Source organism: Megalobrama amblycephala, linkage group LG1 (genome assembly GCF_018812025.1).
Source record: "Megalobrama amblycephala isolate DHTTF-2021 linkage group LG1, ASM1881202v1, whole genome shotgun sequence".
NCBI lineage: Eukaryota > Metazoa > Chordata > Actinopteri > Cypriniformes > Xenocyprididae > Megalobrama > Megalobrama amblycephala.
Window position 1 is genome coordinate 45,565,582 of NC_063044.1, and position 19,913 is coordinate 45,585,494.

At 34.9% G+C, this 19,913-nt stretch overlaps 1 protein-coding gene across 5 annotated transcripts; it reads right to left on the reverse strand.

Annotated features, from left to right (window-relative positions):
- Nucleotides 1-2,051: 2,051 nt before the first annotated feature.
- On the reverse strand, nucleotides 2,052-18,956 carry glyr1 (glyoxylate reductase 1 homolog (Arabidopsis)). 5 transcript variants are annotated; one of them, XM_048195833.1, is made up of 16 exons: nucleotides 18,816-18,956; nucleotides 18,324-18,360; nucleotides 17,943-18,022; nucleotides 17,700-17,838; nucleotides 13,855-13,965; nucleotides 13,454-13,537; nucleotides 13,053-13,106; nucleotides 11,098-11,148; nucleotides 10,914-10,987; nucleotides 9,860-9,959; nucleotides 9,650-9,760; nucleotides 9,459-9,560; nucleotides 8,250-8,412; nucleotides 7,974-8,153; nucleotides 7,456-7,580; nucleotides 2,052-3,762 (listed from the first exon to the last, which is right to left on the reverse strand). In XM_048195833.1, the coding sequence occupies exons 1-16, from the start codon at nucleotides 18,851-18,853 to the stop codon at nucleotides 3,688-3,690; spliced, it is 1,524 nt and encodes a 507-aa protein (XP_048051790.1). In that variant the 5' UTR covers nucleotides 18,854-18,956; the 3' UTR covers nucleotides 2,052-3,687. The 5 variants fall into 5 exon arrangements, with proteins under 5 accessions (XP_048051790.1, XP_048051782.1, XP_048051800.1 ...); XM_048195825.1 differs by having other exon boundaries at nucleotides 7,974-8,156; nucleotides 18,816-18,954; XM_048195843.1 differs by lacking the exon at nucleotides 13,053-13,106 and having other exon boundaries at nucleotides 7,974-8,156.
- Between the last annotated feature and the right edge of the window lie 957 nt (nucleotides 18,957-19,913).

The window sequence follows — 19,913 nt, forward strand, 5'->3', positions numbered from 1 at the left end:
ATAAAAGAGAAGGATCACGCCCTAAAGTCGTATATTGCTCTCTACGTCTTTAAAAGGCTTACAGTTTATTGCCATGACTTATAAAATCTGTTTTTTAATATGAGCTCTTAATCATACATTATGACTATGGAAGCTTGTTTCCGTCACAGAATAAAAAATTTAAAAAAGGAAATTGCAACTTTGCATCTTTTTATCTTGCTATTCAGATTTTTTATCTTGCAATTGCAAATTTACATAACTGTGATTTGATAATCGCAATTGCAAGATATAGTCATGAAGACTGATTTTTTATAGACAGACAGATTGAGCGTGACTCTTGAAGGACCGGCACCACATCCTCTTGTACCACTGTTTAAGAATTTATCTTCCAGAATCTGGCAGTATGTTTTGGAAGATCATTATGGACTTTACAGGATAGGAGATGGACTAAAAATGAACTCCCACACCTTACTGCCAGATTCTGGAAGATAAATTCTTAAACAGTGGTACAAGAGGATGTGGTGCTGGTCCTTCAAGAGTCACTCTCAATCTGGGGTGCGTTTCCCAAAGCGAACTATGGTCGCAAGTTCTGTCGTTACCAATAGAGTTCAATGGGACTTACGACCATTGTTCACCAACAATGCTTTTGGGAAACGCACCCGTCTGTCTATAAGGCCTATATATCAGTCTTGTATTTTACTAAAATTCGGTATGTGATTCTAATTAAATGGGGGTCATTTTTTAGGATTCTTTACCTAACCTAAGTCTCTAAAATCCTGACACCTTGCACTTCTAATTTTTTACTTTTCAGTTTGAGTTAAATCTCTGTTTTGGCTCATTTTATCTGTTAAAAAAACAAAAAAAAAACAAAACAAAAAAAACTGCTTAATAATTATGCACACCTCAAAAGGCATTTTTCACTTCCAGCCTTCATGAACAATTATATATCACATAAATTATTAAATACAAAATTAATAGTAATTATTAAGATTGATGTGGTTTGGAATTGGAAAAATGTGCTTGGAAAAAAAAAAAAAAGAGAAATTATCAGAAAGTCAACTTGAATAATAACTATGCACGCAGTGTAGTTAGCAAGTTAGTGAATTAGGTAGCTGCTTACCAGTTAACATTCGCTGCATACATTTAAGCAGTTAGTAACATTAGGTAACTGCTGCAAGTGGCAACACAAGACTAAACATCATTGAAAATACTTCTCCCATGTGTCAAAACTAAGCATTCCTGAACATCACACTTTCTGCAACTAATGGTAATTGGGCCAGTGATAAAACTCTGTTCTTGGCTTAAGAAAAACCAAAGAATTTAAAAAAAAAAATCATTTTCCAGGACATTTTACATTTCCTCTAATTTTCCATGCATTTTCCAGGACTGGAAAATTTGTTATCAATTTTCCAGGACCAGTGGGAACCCTGTTAATGTTTGTAATGATTGTAATCCAAATTACATTTGATCAGTCACTACCCAGTACTGTATGTATATGTATATACAGTAAAATTTATTCAGACACCTTGAAATTTTCATTAATTATTAGTTTATTCACTACAGTTTAAAAAATGGTAATAAAATATGAGATCTCAGAGTTAAACTGTGTCAGATAACTTGTCAGATAACACTTAAGCAAAACATGGTCAGGTCAAAGTGTATGAATAATTTTTTTTAATCAATTTTACTGGTAGTCCACTGTATGAAGAATTTTTGGGTATGTCACAGTTTACTTTATTTTGCTATCCTCACTTACATAAAGTATATAATAAATTATATTTTTACACTTAGTAAAAAAAAAAAAAAAAAAAAAAAAAAAAAAAAAATATATATATATATATAAAAAAAAGTAAGAATCATTTTTGGTTTGACTACATCAAATATATATATATATATATATATATATATATATATATATATATATATATATATATATATATATATATATATATATATATATATATATATATATATATATATAGAGAGTCAAACCAAATACACACATATCTATACATAATTTATTTTTAAGAATACAACAATATAACATGGACATGAAACCTAAACACCACTAGTTGGATTTTCGGTTTGTTTATTATTCAGAGGGTTCAGTTGACCGCACAAACAAAAAAGAAAAGAAATTTCACATTTACATGAAATTATAAATAACTCCGATTATAACACCAATACCTTCCTTGCACAACTGGAATCAAGTTGTCAGTATGTCATTACCAACTCTGTTTAAGCCACAAAAATCAAACCATTTACAGTAAATAAACCCATTAGCTAAGACAAAAGAACAGCCTACAATATTAAGACACCATGATTAATAAATTCAGTAGAGTCAAACTGAAAGCATGTTATTCCATGTATTCAAATAACCCAACCCATTCATGGGGATATATACAACGTCTTAATCTTACAGAGTCCTTAGTAATCACAAAATTCTCATCTATAATCAAAGTCTTTTTTTTTTTTTCTTTTTTTTTGGCAGAATAATTTATAGAAAAGGAATCACCCTGTACTTGTTTTGAGTTTTAAACAAAATACCAAAATAACCAAATTATACGCAACTGAATTTATGTCTTGTAATATCACTTAAAATTAACAAATGCAATCCTAATTTAGGGATAAAATGCAGCAAAACTTGAAAGTCTGTTTTATATTTTTCATAACTGAAATTAAAATAAAAATTGTGTCAATTAGTCTTTTTTTTTTTAAAAATGAGACAAAAGAAAATCAAAAGGCAACAGATCAATCTGCCAGCTGACTGACTTGGACAAAATAAGATAAGCCCAATTTAAAAATGTTCAAATAAAGCAAAATTACAATAATAATAATAATAATAATAATGATAAAAAAACCTTCAAATGTCAAAATGATTCTTTTCTTTTTTGCAGTCCAATTGAAAGATTTTAATGCTGTGATACAAATCTGACCCTAAAGCAGTAGAGCTGGAAAACAAGACGTTCTACTGCAGAAATGATTCAAAACCTATTGGATAACTTTCAGCATTAACTTCATTGTAAATGATAAATCATTTCAAGATCCAAGTTACTCTCACACAACCAACTTCCAAAAAAAAAAAAAAAATACTGCATTTCTGATAAGGCAATAAAAACAAAAAACATTAATTTCTGAACAGGGGACCTCAAAAAAAAAAAAACAAAAAAAAAAAAACTAAAACGTACGGCCAAATTGCACCTGACATGACGGTGTTCTTTAGAGTTAAAATAAATAAATACATCTATCTTATATGGGTATTAAGGCAATGCAGTGGCTTTTATCTTCGTCGTGCTCCTCAAGCCTGTTTGTGATCAAAAATTCATACTTTACAGATTTCTGAACATCGAAAATTACAATGAGGGAATTCATTTGTAAAGATATGAATGATAAATAAAACCCTAGCCTCTTCAAACAACACTGCATCGTATGCAGTAGCCTTAACGAAATGCGGATATAATACACTGCACAGTCTATCATAAAATAATCATTCGCAGGGAGTCTAATAACCTCCCTTTGAGCATACGTGCAGCAATATTACAGTCAGTGCAACGCTCAGATTAGGCTGCTAAAGAGATCCCATTATACATGGGAAAACATATCACTGGTGCCCAACAAAATTCATCAGCAGAGGAGAGAAAGACAGAGGGAGAGTAACAAAGAAGTAGGTGAGGTTTGTGGTCCAGGACGTAGAGCACATCTACAGAATTAGTGAATATATGCTCTGTAGACTGCAGACATGTCATTGTCCGACTGGTCCAATGCTTTTGCTCTCTTGTACACCTGCAGAAATATGAAATAATGCATTACTCTAGTGGAAGCATATGCAGAAATTGCATTTAGTCCTAGAGAAAACAATTAAATTGGGGGTGTAATGCTATTTCATGCACTCTGACTTATTTACACTGTTAAAGAGTTGGATTCTCATGCTAAACATGGCCAAAGTTTCAAAACACGAGTTGGACGTATGACGGAGTATTTCTGTGCCAAAAATACTCTTCCAAATCCTCATGAACTTCAGGGTCTTTTTTTCGAGTATGGGCCTGTGTGACATAAACGGGGGTGGAATTCCTTGTACGGACACTTCTCCCGGAAGAGCGTGTGCACACGTCGACCAGAGAGAGAGCAAGAGGACGCCCATCAACGTGCGTTCAGCTTTACAGAAGTCGTCGGCAGCACTGCACAATTCACAGGACTTCACGAAATCAACAATGTCACCAAAGAAGTGTGTTTTTGGTTGTGAGGGAAAGATAATCTTGCTTTCCAGCATTAAGTGGAGCTGAGAGTTTTGTGCTCTCGCATTACATTGATGTACTCTCGATATTTGTTATTAAAATAACCATAGAAACTGATAGTTGCATTCACTTTTTTATTGGTTAAAATGAATGGAGAATATCTTGTGTTTTTCTGTGGCTGCTCGAGCCCTCAGGATCAGTGCTTATGGTTTAAAGGTGCCGAAGAACATGTTTTTAAAAGATGTAATATAAGTATAAGGTGTCCCCTGAATGTGTCTGTGAAGTTTCAGCTCAAAATACCCCATAGTTTTTTTTAAATAAATTTTTTAACTGCCTATTTTGGGGCATCATTATAAATGCGCCGATTCAGGGTGTGCGGCCCCTTTAATTCTCGTGCTCCACGCCCCAAGAGCTCACGCTTGCCTTAAACAACATAAAGTTCACACAGCTAATATAACCCTCAAAATGGATCTTTACAAAGTGTTCGTCATGCAACATGTCTAATCGCGTAAGTACAGTGTTTATTTTGATGTTTACATTGATTCTGAATGAGTTTGATAGTGTTGCGTGGCTAAAGCTAACATTACACACTGTTGGAGAGATTTATAAAGAATGAAGTTGTGTTTATGAATTATACAGATCGCAAGTGTTTAAAAATGAAAATAGCGATGGATCTCTTGTCTCCGTGAATACAGTAAGAAACTACAGTAACTTTAACCACATCTAACAGTACATTAGCAACATGCTAACGAAACATTTAGAAAGACAATTCACAAATATCACTAAAAATATCATGTTATCATGGATCATGTCAGTTATTATTGCTCCATCTGCCATTTTTCACTATTGTTCTTGCTTGCTTACCTAGTCTGATGATTCGGCTGTGTGCAGCTCCAGACGTTAATACTGGCTGCCCTTGTCTGATGCCTTGAACATGAGCTGGCATATGCAAATATTGGGGGCGTACATATTAATGATCCCGACTGTTACGTAACAGTTGGTGTTATGTTGAGATTCACCTGTTCTTTGGAGGTCTTTTAAACAAATGAGATTTATATAAGGAGGAGGAAACAATGGAGTTTGAGACTCACTGTATGTCATTTCCATGTGCTGAACTCTTGTTATTTAACTGTGCCAAGGTAAATTCAATTTTTGAATCAAGGGCACCTTTAATAAACAAGGCCCAGTTCCACGCTGGATTTACAGATTGTTTAAAACTGAAAGATAGAGCGGTCACAGCGGTAATGATCCCGGTCATGAGTCTGAACCGCAGGCGGTGAGTAAAACTGCTTCAAATGTCTGTTGGCAATAAGCGCCTAAGTGCATATAATGTAAACAACACGAACGTAGTGAATTCATAAATTTGTTATTCATCATTCACTATACGCTATATTCATTATAGTGATTCAAAAGTTATCCATGGATAATGCGATGGTGTATTGTGTGTTTAAATACATCTGTTTAGCTGACCATTGATAGCTTGCAGCCGATCTCTACACAAAAAGCGTGCTCGTGACAGCTCGTCACTCTATCTCCGCTCACACGACACGCCTCCAGGCGCTCGGCTGTTTTCGTAAAGACTCGGTATGTGTATGTATCTTTTATAAATATGATCAAACTAAAGACTTTTCGTCGATATGAAGGATGCTGTACTACTCTATAGGTACTTAAGATTAACATGAGATTGGCAGAAACTGTGTGTGATCCCCCCCCTTTAAGGTTTTAATGTTTACAGATAAGCTGATAACTCATTTTATGGCCGATAGTGATAAATAGCATATATTAAAATTCTATATTACTACTACTACATAATAAATAATATAAAGATAAAACTCTAAAGAGAAAATTCAATCATTTTAAAAAATGCTACAAGTGAATTTAGGCATCACATTATAAAGTATTGTAAAAAATAAAATAAAATGGATATTCATTTTGAGATTTGCTAATGATTGCATTTAACCGGTTTGTTACATTATTGGTTCTTTTAAATATGAATTTTATGTGAATGTTAGATGACAATAAAAGGTAATCCAAATGTAAAAATAGGGAAAATGATCAGCACAATTAAAGGGGTCATGAACTGCGTTGTTTTATTGTTTTATAATGTTTCCTGGGGTGGACTTATCATGTTAGTATGCTTTTTACATAAAAAAAATTGTCAATTTAGAAATAAAAGGTATTTTTGCTACCCTGATTTTAACCCTCTGATTTGAACGCTCTGTTTTAAGGAGCGTGTCTGCTGTGATCAAAAAACATCTTTCCATTTGAAATAGACAAGTATTACTCTCTCTTTTAGCAGGTTTTTACTATTACAGCTCTCGAGGTTAACTAATCGTGAAAATTGCTGCATTACAATTTCTGCACACTAACGAATGCTTTCATTGTAGCTAATTTATATCGCTTTTAACTGTGTAAAAGCGATATAAATCAGAGATTTGTTGAATAAAACAGGAGTTTTGGCATGAGTCCAGAACTCAGTCACTGAAACTTGCACTGTTTGATTGACAGCTCCAGCGTTCTTTGATCGCTTCATATAATTTAATCACCGTTTAAATAACAGATTATTTTCATCCTACTAACAACAACGTGAAGTTGAACATTTAGTCACTGGTTTGATTTACTGACACATAGACAAAGAACAGCTGACTGTACATGAATCATTACACATCAGATCAAGCATTAGAACAGTAGGAGTAACTCAGTTATTTACATGTTGTTGCGTTATTGTCGAGTCCTTATCGTAAAAGTCTGTTTGCAAAGCCGAAGTGTGATTGATTTACCAAAGAATCCACAGGGAAATACCAAATACTAATAAATAAAGCTCAACTGAGACATTCACATTGTTGAAAATAACCATATTCCTACCAATGTTAATTTTAGTCCTGTATCGCTCTCCTCTCCTCCTCATCTAACTAACACACTAGTAGGCGGGGCTAATGTTGCAATTATGAAGTAGGCGTTGATCTCTTCTGCGGAGGTGGTGTTTCACCTATCTATAGATAGACACATTCTAGGATCAGTCGTTGGCTGGGCCTGGTGTCAATAAAAGCTTTTATTTGACTAACAAGACAGTTTTCAGTTCTGAAACTTACAGGATATTCTTATAGTACGATGACCTCTTATATATCAAAACCTCAAGGAAAAGTTGATTTCTCAATTCATGACCCCTTTAAATATCCAATAATTTAATTCAAAGATGACACTCCAAAATAATCAATTCAGTTACCAAATGTTGTCTTACCTCATTTGCAGCTGCTGCCATTGGTGTTGGATGATTGACCGAATCTCCCATTGAAATGGCTAATCTCAGATCTTTCTGAATATGTTTCAGGTAGTAATCAGGTTTGAAGTTGCCTTGCAAGATATCTGCAAAGAAAACAATTAAATGTTAAATTAATAAGGTCAATTCTAGTATTATTTTAATAGTTCCAAAGGTTAAATTGTCATACTGAGTTGCCTCTAGATTCCAATAGTTACCATTTTCCACTCAAGTTTTGCAAGTTCTGTAACATTCCTCAAAAAATTTGCACAATCGATGACTAAATAGGCATTTGGTGGGCAGCGTTTGACTGAGACCAAAGGTTACGATCTCCAAGCAGCACCATGTTACAGAAAATGGTTAAAGGCAGGAGGATTCAAAAGCAGCAACTTACAACTCAGAAATACTATCAAAAATGACTAGCATACAGATCAAAAATAGACTTCATTGTAATCACTTATGTTTAGTAGAATCTTTAACACATTTACAAGTAAACCTACTCTGGCATTTCTGGTCCACAAATGTGCTTGCCATCTGTCCTTGGCAAAGAATATCCAAGAATGTTTGTTGTGACTGTCCCGTGGCCTGCGCCAAGGTCAATCCCTCTGCGATGGTTGCCATGAAACTGCCTTGAACCATGTTAAGGATCAACATCATTCTTGCGGCATTTCCTGCTTCCCCTGCTTCGTTGGACAGGACAAAGTTAATATCACATGGTAACATGCAAAATCAATCTCGCACACAGCCCACACGCCACAAATGAAAGTTGGTAGTACCTATGAAGAAAGACGTCTTCCCCATTGCCTGGAAGCAGCTGCTACAATCTTCATAAACACTGCGGTCACCTGCAGCAACAATGACCAGCATACCATCATTGGAAAGCTGCTGGCTGCCCGATACCGGGGCTTCTAGGAATCTGCCGCCTCTGGACGTGATGACCTACAGATTCAAATGAACCTTAGTTATACACTAGTGCTGTCAAAATGAATGCATGTGATTATTTTTTTTCAGTTTAACGCGTTAAAAATATTTAACGCAGCATCCGATTTTTTCGTCATCCTTTAGCTAACGTTACATATGATCACGCTCTTGTTCATGCAAATGCTTTTAAACCATTCAAGGACAACAAGACACAAAAGAGAACACAGTGTGGTATTGGTGAGCGTCTGTGAATCTCCTGTCTGTGTGATACACACACAAACGAGTCGTGCGCATAGAAAGCTGCTTCAGACAGTGTGCCAGCGTTCGGCCGAATAATGCTACTTAGCAGATTGTGCTACCAACACTATTTATGCATTGTTTTAGGGGTATGGACATTAATAAATCCTCAAACCACATGAATATGATTGCTGGTAGCACAATCTGATAGGCAGCGGCTGCAAGGAGTTCTCTTTCGCGCTGGAATGGACAAAAACACAAAATTATGCCAGAATGCCCGTTTTGTCGAGTATCCTTGTAAGCACAGTCTTAAATGAGTTAAATAAAGTCTTAAATGAACACAAAATGTTGTGAGAAAATAGGATGCATATCCGCGTCATGTGCGGCAGGTCTTAAAGTGACAGCAGCCTAATAAACTTGCTACAGTCTTCCATTCATGTTAATCAAAGAAAAAGAAAATCACTCAGTGCTCTTAATTGAATAACTTTTTTAGCTTTAATAAAAATTAATCTTTATTTTAATCTAAATTATGCAGTGAAGTGTTTGATAACTGCTTTGATTCTGGATATTTCCAACCTGTTAGATCAAATATTGAAAATATAGTCTTTGTGTTGTTTCTACATTAATTTGGAGATTAAATGTGAAACTATTACAATAAAAAAAAATATATTAAACACTTTAATGTTAGGTGCGATTAATCGTGATTAATTACAGAAAAATGAGCGATTAATTAGTTAATTTCTTTTAATCGATCGACAGCACTATTATAGACTTATTAGTTATAGATGTTAATAACCTGACAGACCTGTATGGATGATGTTGGTTACCTGTGAGAGCTCTGTGATGGTTTCTGGATCAACAGTCGACATCTCCACGTAACATTTGCCCGGTCTGATTCCCTGTAGGACTCCACTAGGACCTAACACAAGCTGAACAGAAATAATACTGTATATGTAAACCAAAGAAAAGCAGCTTGACAGATTGAAAACAAAGAGCCATTTACAAAACATTGACCTACATCTCTGGCAGCTTTAGGGTCTGATACACAGGAAAATGTGATATCGCACATGGACACAACCTCTGCAGGCGTTCGTCCTAATCTGGCACCTTCTTGGATGAACAAATCACACTGCAGATTGAAAAAAACAACAACAACAGTTGAAAACAAATCATTCACAAACTTAGTGTGACTTCAGAAGTGACCATATTTAAACACGTCTGATTGTACCTTTTCTGCTGTGCGATTCCAAACAGTCACAACATGCCCCATCTTCAACAAATTAGAAACCACACCACTTCCCATCAGCCCTAGTCCAAGGAACCCTATCCTGTTGTGAAAGAAAAATAAACTACATTACAAACATTATAGGTATCATCATAATTTAAGTGAACCGTTCAATTGGGAAATGAACACGGCTCAGCAGAACACAGTGACATCAGCAGGACAGGAAGTCTGTACAAATGCAAACACAGGCAAAAGGGGGGGAAAAAAACAGGTCTGGGGATTTTAAGAAAGTAGAGTTGCTCAAATGTTATTGTTAACAACTCAAATTATACAAATTTGAATGGAAATAAAATGAAATAATATATAAATATTAAAAGAGAAACTTAAATTACAAATATTATAAATAAAATGTTTTATAAATAAAAATAAGAGATTAGTAAAATTACTAAAACTGAAATAAATTAAAAGTTAAATAGAAAACAAAACAGTAACACTTTACAATAAGGTTCATTAGTTAACTACATTAGTTAACTATTAGTTAATTTCAACATTTACTAATACATGATTAAAATCAAATGTTGTATTTTGTTAACATTAGTTAATGCACTCTGAACTAACATGAATAAACAATGAACAACTGAATTTTTATTAACTAATGTTAACGAAGATAACAGTAAATACAAATGTATTTCTCATGGTTAGTTCATGTTAGTTAATACATTAACTAATGTTAACAAATGAACCTTATTGTAAAGTGTTACCAACAAAACGAAAAATGCACATACAAAATGACCAAATCTAAAATGAGAATAAACTGAAAATATAAAATAAAAGCTATACTAGTGTGATAAACACTACATTAGTGTATAAATAATACTAAAATAACTGATCGTAATTAATTGGAAAAATAATATATTTTTTTTTTTACCCAGCCTTATTCATCAATGACCTAAAATAGCACAGAATCATGAATAAATCTTTATTTCTAGGTTTTGAATCCCAGAATTTCAGTGTGGTCCCACTGTTTCTGACCACTAAAAATATGATTCTTTATTACCTTTTGTCTGTAGGCGTGATGCTGCCATTGATGGCTGTGCTGTCTGCTGCTTGAATAGATGTTGATCTTGTGTCCTTTTCAAAAATAAAACACACAATTATTACAATTACTCAGCAATTCTAGCCAGCTAATGCATCAGATTATTGAAGAAACCACAAGCTGTGTATTTCTAGGCAGTGCTCACCTCCTCGATTATCTTTAAACGTTTGGTGATGGGCTCCATTGATGAAGCTGGCTGTAAGGAAAGGGAAGGGTTTTTTGTAAATCAAAGTCAATTCAATATTCATCTTAGATTTTCTAGAAAGAGCAAAAAGTCTTGCACTCAAAGGATCCTAGATACACATTAAGGTGAAAACACCAAGAACAAAGCCAGGGAAGGAAAACCAGGTGGAAACCTTTTGGCCCAACAGTCACAAATGATCTTAAGTGCATGTTACTCATTGCTCTGCCGGCTTCCTGTAAGGATTTCTCATACATTATCCTCCGCTGTCATGTCACGCGGCTCATACTGCCATATCTGATGTGAGAGCCAGGAGCGAAGCCAGTGTTAGGAACTGAAAATCAAGTTATCATGCTCAGCCACATGCTCCTTTTCAGTTTAACTGAAACTTATACAGGGCAAGAAAACGGCTGACACAGCCTACATCAACATTTTAGAGAAAAGCCTCAGGCAATTAAGATCTCAGTGCCTCCTTTTTGGAGATAGAAATTTAAGATCAATTTGTTCTAACTGTGGCGCCTGAAAGCAAAAGGGCAAAAGGACAAGCAAGAAGGAAATGTTCCTCTGAAGAGGAAGTGCCAAGAGGAAAGGAAGAGTCATTTAAACAGTTTGCTAGTATAACTGGCACAGGAACAGAAGCACAAGAGTAACTTGGCCGGGCGCCTCTGCTGGCTGAAAACAATCTTTTCCAATACAGTCCCCCCACAATAAATCTAATCAATTATTTAAACACACTAGCCTGTACTGTGCAACCATAGCCAGGGTCCAAAATTAACGTTTTGCCACTCCTATGGACATAAATATTTATTATAACCCATGTATTTTGAATATTTGTATATTAAATAAGTATTTTTGTCCATGATTTCTAGCATATCTGTAGCAAACAGCTCACAATTGCAGTGGCACAAAAAACATTACAATTTTCTTTCTCATCATAGTATTGTTTTGGTGGCCTGTTAAATAACTATCACCCCACTTTTTGAACACAAGCTTGAAAACTACTCAAAATGGTTGCAGTTAACTTTTTATTTTATTAACATGTATAATTGGGGACATAACTGTCTCTTATGTCCAAAATTCAAATTTTCAGGAGAGATATTCAAAGTACAATAGTGAATCTACACTACTATTCAAAAGTTTCATAGGGTCAGTAATTTTTTTTAAGTCTCTTATGCTCACCAAAGCTGCTTTTAAGCAAAAATACAGTAAAAACAGTAATATTGTGAAATAACAGTTCAAAATAACGTTTTCTGTTTTAATATATTTTAAAGTGTAATTTATTCCTGTGATGCAAAGCTGTATTTTCATTATCATTACTTCACTCTTAAGTGTCACATGATCCTTCAGAAATCATTCTAATATGATGATTTGATGCTCAAGAAACATTTTTTTTCAGGATTCTTTGATTAATAGAATTCAGCATTCATTTGGAGTAGAAATGTTTTTACTGTCAATTCAGATCAATTTAATGTGTTCTTGCTGAATGAAAGTATTAAAAAATATATATCTTACTGACCCCAAACTTTTGAGTGGTAGTGTAAATGTTTAGCCATGTGGAGTACTGTAGTAAAATAAAAAGTGTTAATTTTGGACCCTGACCACAGCCCAGACAAAGACCTTTTAAACAGGACTACAAAACCATAGCCAAAAAAATAGGTTTTAACAGCAAAGCTGAGTACACGTCAGCTCATGATCAGAGGGGCAACCAATAAGCTCAACATAGCCTTGTTCTGCTACGTAACAAATTCAGTACAACTGCCATGCTGCAGATTTGGCCGAATAGCATCGCCAGAAGCAGTTTGGGGGAGGGAATTATTCTTAGATTATTAGAGCAGCCATTGTATGCGATGTGCAAGAGACAGGGGTAAGGTTGCACTAACTAGAAAATCATTCAGCATCCCAGTAAAATGTCTCCTTACCTTCTCAGACTGGCTGAGCAGAAAGTGATGGAAATGTGGGTCATCCTTTACTGGCTATAACGGAAGAGAGTTAAATTGGAAACTATTCTCCAAAGAGACTTACTGACCTGAGAGCTGTTTAATCTGCATCTAATTAAAGTGACATGGTGGAAGGTGCAACTACACAGTGAAGGAACTAATGACTTGCATTTTAAAAATAAGGTGTTTTGACACAAGCTAATTTGAGTGACTTAAAATAACCTTACTGGATTCTGTGTGTGCAGCTGCTATGAAAATTCACAGCTGTGACTGCACCTAACTCCATCAACCAACTGTGGATAAGTCTTATTGTTAACTAAAAAAAGGGTATTTTATGTGCAGAACCCATAAAAGTGCAGAAACAAACTGTGAATGTAACCTACACTGCTCTCCCATTTGAATCCTGATACTGTTCCAGCGACCAGCCGTTGTACAGAGGATGGCTCTGGGTCAGAATCAGTCTGTTCCTTAAGGGAAAGAGAGACACATTCACCTTGTGTATGAAACAAAGCCCTAAAATAGCTGCATCTCTACCCAGTCAAAATACAGCCATGCGAATGCATTGATCGCACTGCTAAAGATGACATCAGTCTCAGTGAATGGGTGGGTCCTGACTGACAAATCAGACACTGAAAAATATACAATTGTAACCTGACTCCACAGCAGGTACAACAGCAAATGGCCTTAGCAAAGGACAAAAAAGAAAGAAAAAATAAACTCGTCGGGTTATGATCTAACCTAACCCTCCACAGTGCCAATTAATGGTAAAGCATTATCTTCCAACCTTGTCCGATGAGCCACCCTTGAAGGCGTCTTCATCGTCCTCTTCAATGATCTTCATTGGTTTAGCTGCTTTACGGCCTTTATCTGACTTGCTTTTGTCATCAGAGTGTGTCTGTAAAACAAAAAGTTTTATGCAACGTTAGCAATTATTTCTGAAACACTTGCACTACCTGGTGAATTTCAAAGAACCTGTTTACAACTGGTACCAATGTATTCTGGGTGTCAATCATACGTGGACAACATTAAATAGGGGCTTAAATAGAGTTCAAAATGGTTTCTGATCTGATCGCTCAGATTCACAGGTAATCCCAGACAAAGCAAATAAGTGTAGCTTTAAACAAAATTAACCATCCAATTGAAAAGCACTTCCAAAGTATTACGTTATGAAAAAAATTCACCAGATGACTTGGCTTTATTTGGAAAGAATTAATCATTCTAGGATGATTGGGGTGATTTTGTAGGTGAGTAAACATGCATAGAAAATAATGAACAAATTACAAGCATAGATAAATATAATAGAACAAAGATACAAATGAAATATATAATGCTTACGGTTAATAATGGGAATTGACTAAACAAACAACAAATATTCTGTTTACAGTGAGATTTATGTACTGTTAAAGTTTATTTGAAAACAACAGCATACTGCCTTCATGATACAGTATGCTTTATAAACAGGTGTCGTGAGTCGTGAATCCGATTCTCGAAATCTACACATAAGTGGTGACAGGAGAAATGGGTCTAATTACAGGTGTAAATGGGTCTAAAACATATTTTTAAATTAGTCCACTTTCAACAAGTTCAACCAGACTGCTTTCATAGTGTAGAGGCTCATGTGATCGAATGTGTCCAAACAGCCACAAAAGACTGCCTACTCACCTAATACATAATCAGTGTGGTACGTGTTGTGAGAAAGCGCACCAAAAGAAGCAAGTAAAATTTCACTGCATTTACCAAAACACGTTAATTATGGTTTAAACCAGGGGTGTCAAACATACGGCCCACAAAGGTGTCCAATCCAGTCTTTATTCCGGGCTTTGTAATAATTTCCCAAAATTTCATTTGTGTGGAAATATTTACGAAGTCTGTAAACAGGACGTTAATACAGGCACACGCTGAATACCGACACTTTGGGAATCCCTGGCCTATTTATAAACGCATCACTGCTTTGTATACAGTGGTAACCATGGAAACGCTATATCACTGCTGTTTCATAAGTGCCACCTACTGTCAGAGAGTGAATTTGCATTTTCATTCAGTCCGTCTGCTGATTTTGTTTTGTGCAGGTGTCTTATGTAGCATAATTTCACAAAGCTAAAGTCAGACCATGCTGTTTTTGCTGCTTGAAATTATACAGTAATTTATATTAAAAACAATTGATCATGCTCATGTGCATAACATCTTTGTTGGGACTGTGATAAAAACGCAGTGTTTGCCTCTAATATCAAAGAGCTACACATATTTTTTGAACAAATAAACAACAAATAAATTTGCTTTAAAAAAAATCTGCAACCAGTATCAGAATCGGCCAATTTGCTTCTAAAAAAATTGGAATTGGCCAAGAAAAATCAAAATAGGTGCATTGTTTTTTTTTTTTTAAAAAGGATTATTTTAAAAATCTAACAGTTTTTCCACTGTAAAAACAAATACAGTTTTAAGGAGCAGTGTACTAGTTTTCTTGCAAATTAATTTGTTGTTTATATGGTTAATATTAAAGCAACTATCAGCGCACCAAGTTTTTTTTATTATTATTTTTTATTAAATTCAGCCCGCACACATGTTCTTTTTTTTCCAATCCAGCCCTCGACCTACAATGAGTTTGACACCCTTGGTTTAAACTGTAGCTGCTTTTTTATTCTTTTCATCCTTTCCTGATCACTAGTAATCTGCACAACACAGGCCGTTCAGTCAATAGTAACTGGTCGCTAGGGATGGGGGGGATATCTTATCGTTTGCGATAAACCAATAAAATTTTTCCCCACGATAAGAATTAGTCTTCCCACGATAATAACGATAAAGCCTAGTTGATGCCATATTTCTGTGTGCGATCCATTCGCAGCTCACGTGTATTTGATGATGGGTACATGAAATATACGCTTTACTTTTGATCAATGTTTGTGTTTCTGAAGCTCTCAAGACTGCATGCAGCTATCACTTGTAGTAGGGCTGCACGATTTTGGAAAAAAACTGACATTGTAATATATTGTTTTTCTGCGATATGAAAAAAATTCACCAGATGACCTGAATAGCTCTATTTGGAAAGAATTAATCATTCTAGGATGATAAATAGATAAATATAACAGAACAAAGATACAAATGAAATAAATAGTGCTTTATATTTTTCAGGTAAGAGTATTCAGTACAGTAGTCAAGTACAGAAATTGAATAATCAAAGGTAAAATAACATTGCATAGTCTCACTGTATAAATTAAATATAATTAATCTGTGTTAAATCTACAAAAGTGATTTTTCTCTTTGTCTTGTGTTGTTTGATTAACATACATGACACAAAGAGCAGCAAGAACATTAGGCTGCTGTCACTTTCAGACCGAATGAGCAGATCCAAAATACTGTTACACATCTGGTTTTCAATTAATTTGTTCACATAAGCCATAATCATCTGTGTTTACGAGGATACTTGAGGTTTTACGTACATTTTGACAATTATTTTTGCATGTATGTATCCGTTCAGGCACAAATCGATGCAGAAGAGAATTAATTAATCTGAGAATTGCATGCATTTTGAACCATGGTGTCTTGCCCATACAGATTAACAATCCCTATATTAGACATCACACATCCTGTGATGTGACTATCGTGGATGCACACAACGTGATTTCGATGCTAAAACGATATATCGTTCACAAAGCTAAAAACAATTGTGAATGGTACTATATTTATATCACCGCCATTGATATCATTATCACAATAAATACCAGAAAATATTGTTATATCACCCTATGGTGCACTCATGCAAAAGTGATGTACAGTGTGATGAAATAAGAATTTGAAACGCATTTTAATACCTGGAGGAAACAGGTATTAAAACCCTTAAAGGGTTAGTTCACTCAAAAATTAAAATTCTGTCATTTATTACTCACTCTCATGCCATTCCACACCCGTAAGACCTTCGTTAATCTTCAGAACACAAATTAAGATATTTTAGTTGAAATCCGATGGCTCAGTGAGTCCTCCATAGCCAGCAATGACATTTCCACTCTCAAGATCCATTAATGTACTAAAAACATATTTAAATCAGTTCATGTGAGTACAGTGGTTCAATATTAATATTATAAAGCGACGAGAATACCAAAATAACGACTTATAGAGTGATGGCCGATTTCAAAACACTGCTTCATGAAGCATCGGAGCACAAATGAATCAGTGTGTCGAATCAGCGGTTCGGAGCGCCAAAGTCACGTGATTTCAGCAGTTTGGCGGCTTGACACTCGATCCGAATCATGATTCGACACGCTGATTCATTATGCTCTGAATCTTCCTGAAGCAGTGTTTTGAAATCGGCCATCACTAAATAAGTCGTTATTTCGGGGGTTTTTTTGGCGCACCAAAAATATTCTCGTTGCTTTATAATATTAATATTGAACCACTGTACTCACATGAACTGATTTAAATATGTTTTTAGTACATTAATGGATCTTGAGAGAGGAAATGTCATTGCTGGCTATGGAGGACTCACTGAGCCATCGGATTTCAACTAAAATATCTTAATTTGTGTTCTGAAGATGAATGAAGGTCTTACGGGTGTGGAACGACATGAGGGTAAGTAATTAATGACATAATTCATTTTTGGGTGAACTAACCCTTTAAATTTGTGAACATACTAACCTGATCTTTTCCCTTGGCCTTCTTTAGGTACTCCTCAACTGCATCAACAGCCTGTTGGAAGCGCTTGCCTTTGTTTATCTTGATCATCTCCTCTTTATGGGGGTGGTACGGCTTCAGCTGCTCTACCTTAATCCAGGCACTAACAGGGCAAAGCATATCAAAAGTCAACATCTTCTTGGTTTAACCTCAAAACCTCTGCAAACAAGAGGAAGTGATGGTAAATACTGTCATCTTTTTACTCACTGATCTTCAGTTCCAAAAAACTTGACAAAGAAACATTTTTTGCCTCTTGGCTTTTTCAGATCCTTCGGAGGACTGACGATCTGAAAACACAATGTTTGGAGGAGAGTAAATAAACAACCAAATACATTACTATCCACAATTGACTGTTGATACAGTAGCTATATCTCAAACTGCCTACATAAAAACAATTTCTTGACATGTTTGAACGTTTAATTTGAAGCAATACTGCTTTGGTTTGATTAATAGCTCTTTTAAGACAGCTAGCTCACTATGTTTTGAACACAGCCGGTTAGTTCGACCTCTATATATGCATGATCCAACAGCTGACCTCAGGAAAAACAACACAAGTTCAACTCAATCCTTTACATGAACAGATCTCACCTTTCCTGGCCAAGGTGGATAGCGTCCAAGCTTACCCCTGAAAATGTATTGAGACGAGAGTTAGTGTTTGATATGACCGTGGCTCGAGTGAGGGTTTATTATCGTGCATCGAAACAAGCTAGCTAGTGTATAGCGTAACCCGCTCCGATCCCCTCTGCAAACAAACATCTTAACTGCACTTAAGCTTGTACAATATTCAGTATTCACATAAACACACGTTTAAAAGTAAGATTAAACCCCCACACAGCGTTAGAAACACCAAGAGCACGTGTTTTCCCCACAAAAAAGCACGGAAAGTAATCGTTAGCGTGCATGCTAAGCTCTCTCTCAGTGTTTCAGTGTTTGGCTTGACGACACATAAACTGGGCCATATGCTCGATTTTTTAACAAAACATTTTATTGCAGCCACGATAATCTGTCTTCCTCGTGCTCGAAAAAGTATTTAACCTCGACGTGAAGTGAAATGGTATAAAGTTAAATTTGTTATCTCACCAAACCAGATCCCCGATCCTGAGATGCACGGTCGCCATCTTAAACTGTTAGTGAGATTGTGAGAAACGTCGCACTGAATGCAGGGAATGAACACACCCACTACACCCATCTACCCCCTACAAGCGACGCGACGCGACGCGACAAAGAAGGGCGCTCTCGTCACAGTATAGTCAGTGTTTGTACTGCAAAGCGTTGTAGTTCGGCTCGCCAGATGACCAGCTCTTCTAATTCATGTAACTATATCTGCCCTGGACACGAGAAGTTATACAAAGTTATACAAAGTTCTCCAGGGAGAATTCAGATAACCAACTTGAAGAGAAATAGAACTGTAAGCTAATATTTGAAAGCGCCTCACTCTGTAAGATAATAGAAACTGTCACATATTTGTTACTGAGTAAAGTAACTTAACATGTACATTGGAAAATCAATGTAAATATCACTTGTGAATTTTTTAATATTTATTTTTTATCCTTTACATTTTTTTATATTTATTTTTTATTTTGTCAAATTTTGTAGAAAAAAATGTCATGCTTGAGAACAGATTTGAGAAATGATGTGGTGAAAAATCAATGTAAATATCACTTGTGAATTTTTTTATATTTATTTTTTTATCCTTTTAATTTTTTTATATTTATTTTTTATTTTGTCAAATTTTATAGAAAAAAATGTCATGCTTGAGAACAGATTTGAGAAATGATGTGGTGAAAAATCAATGTAAATATCACTTGTGATTTTTTTTATATTTATTTTTTATCCTTTTAATTTTTTATATTTATTTTTTATTTTGTCAAATTTTGTAGAAAAAAATGTCATGCTTGAGAACAGATTTGAGAAATGATGTGGTGAAAAATCAATGTAAATATCACTTGTGAATTTTTTTATATTTATTTTTTTATCCTTTTAATTTTTTATATTTATTTTTTATTTTGTCAAATTTTATAGAAAAAAATGTCATGCTTGAGAACAGATTTGAGAAATGATGTGGTGAAAAATCAATGTAAATATCACTTGTGAATTTTTTTATATTTATTTTTTTATCCTTTTAATTTTTTTATATTTATTTTTATTTTGTCAAATTTTATAGAAAAAAATGTCATG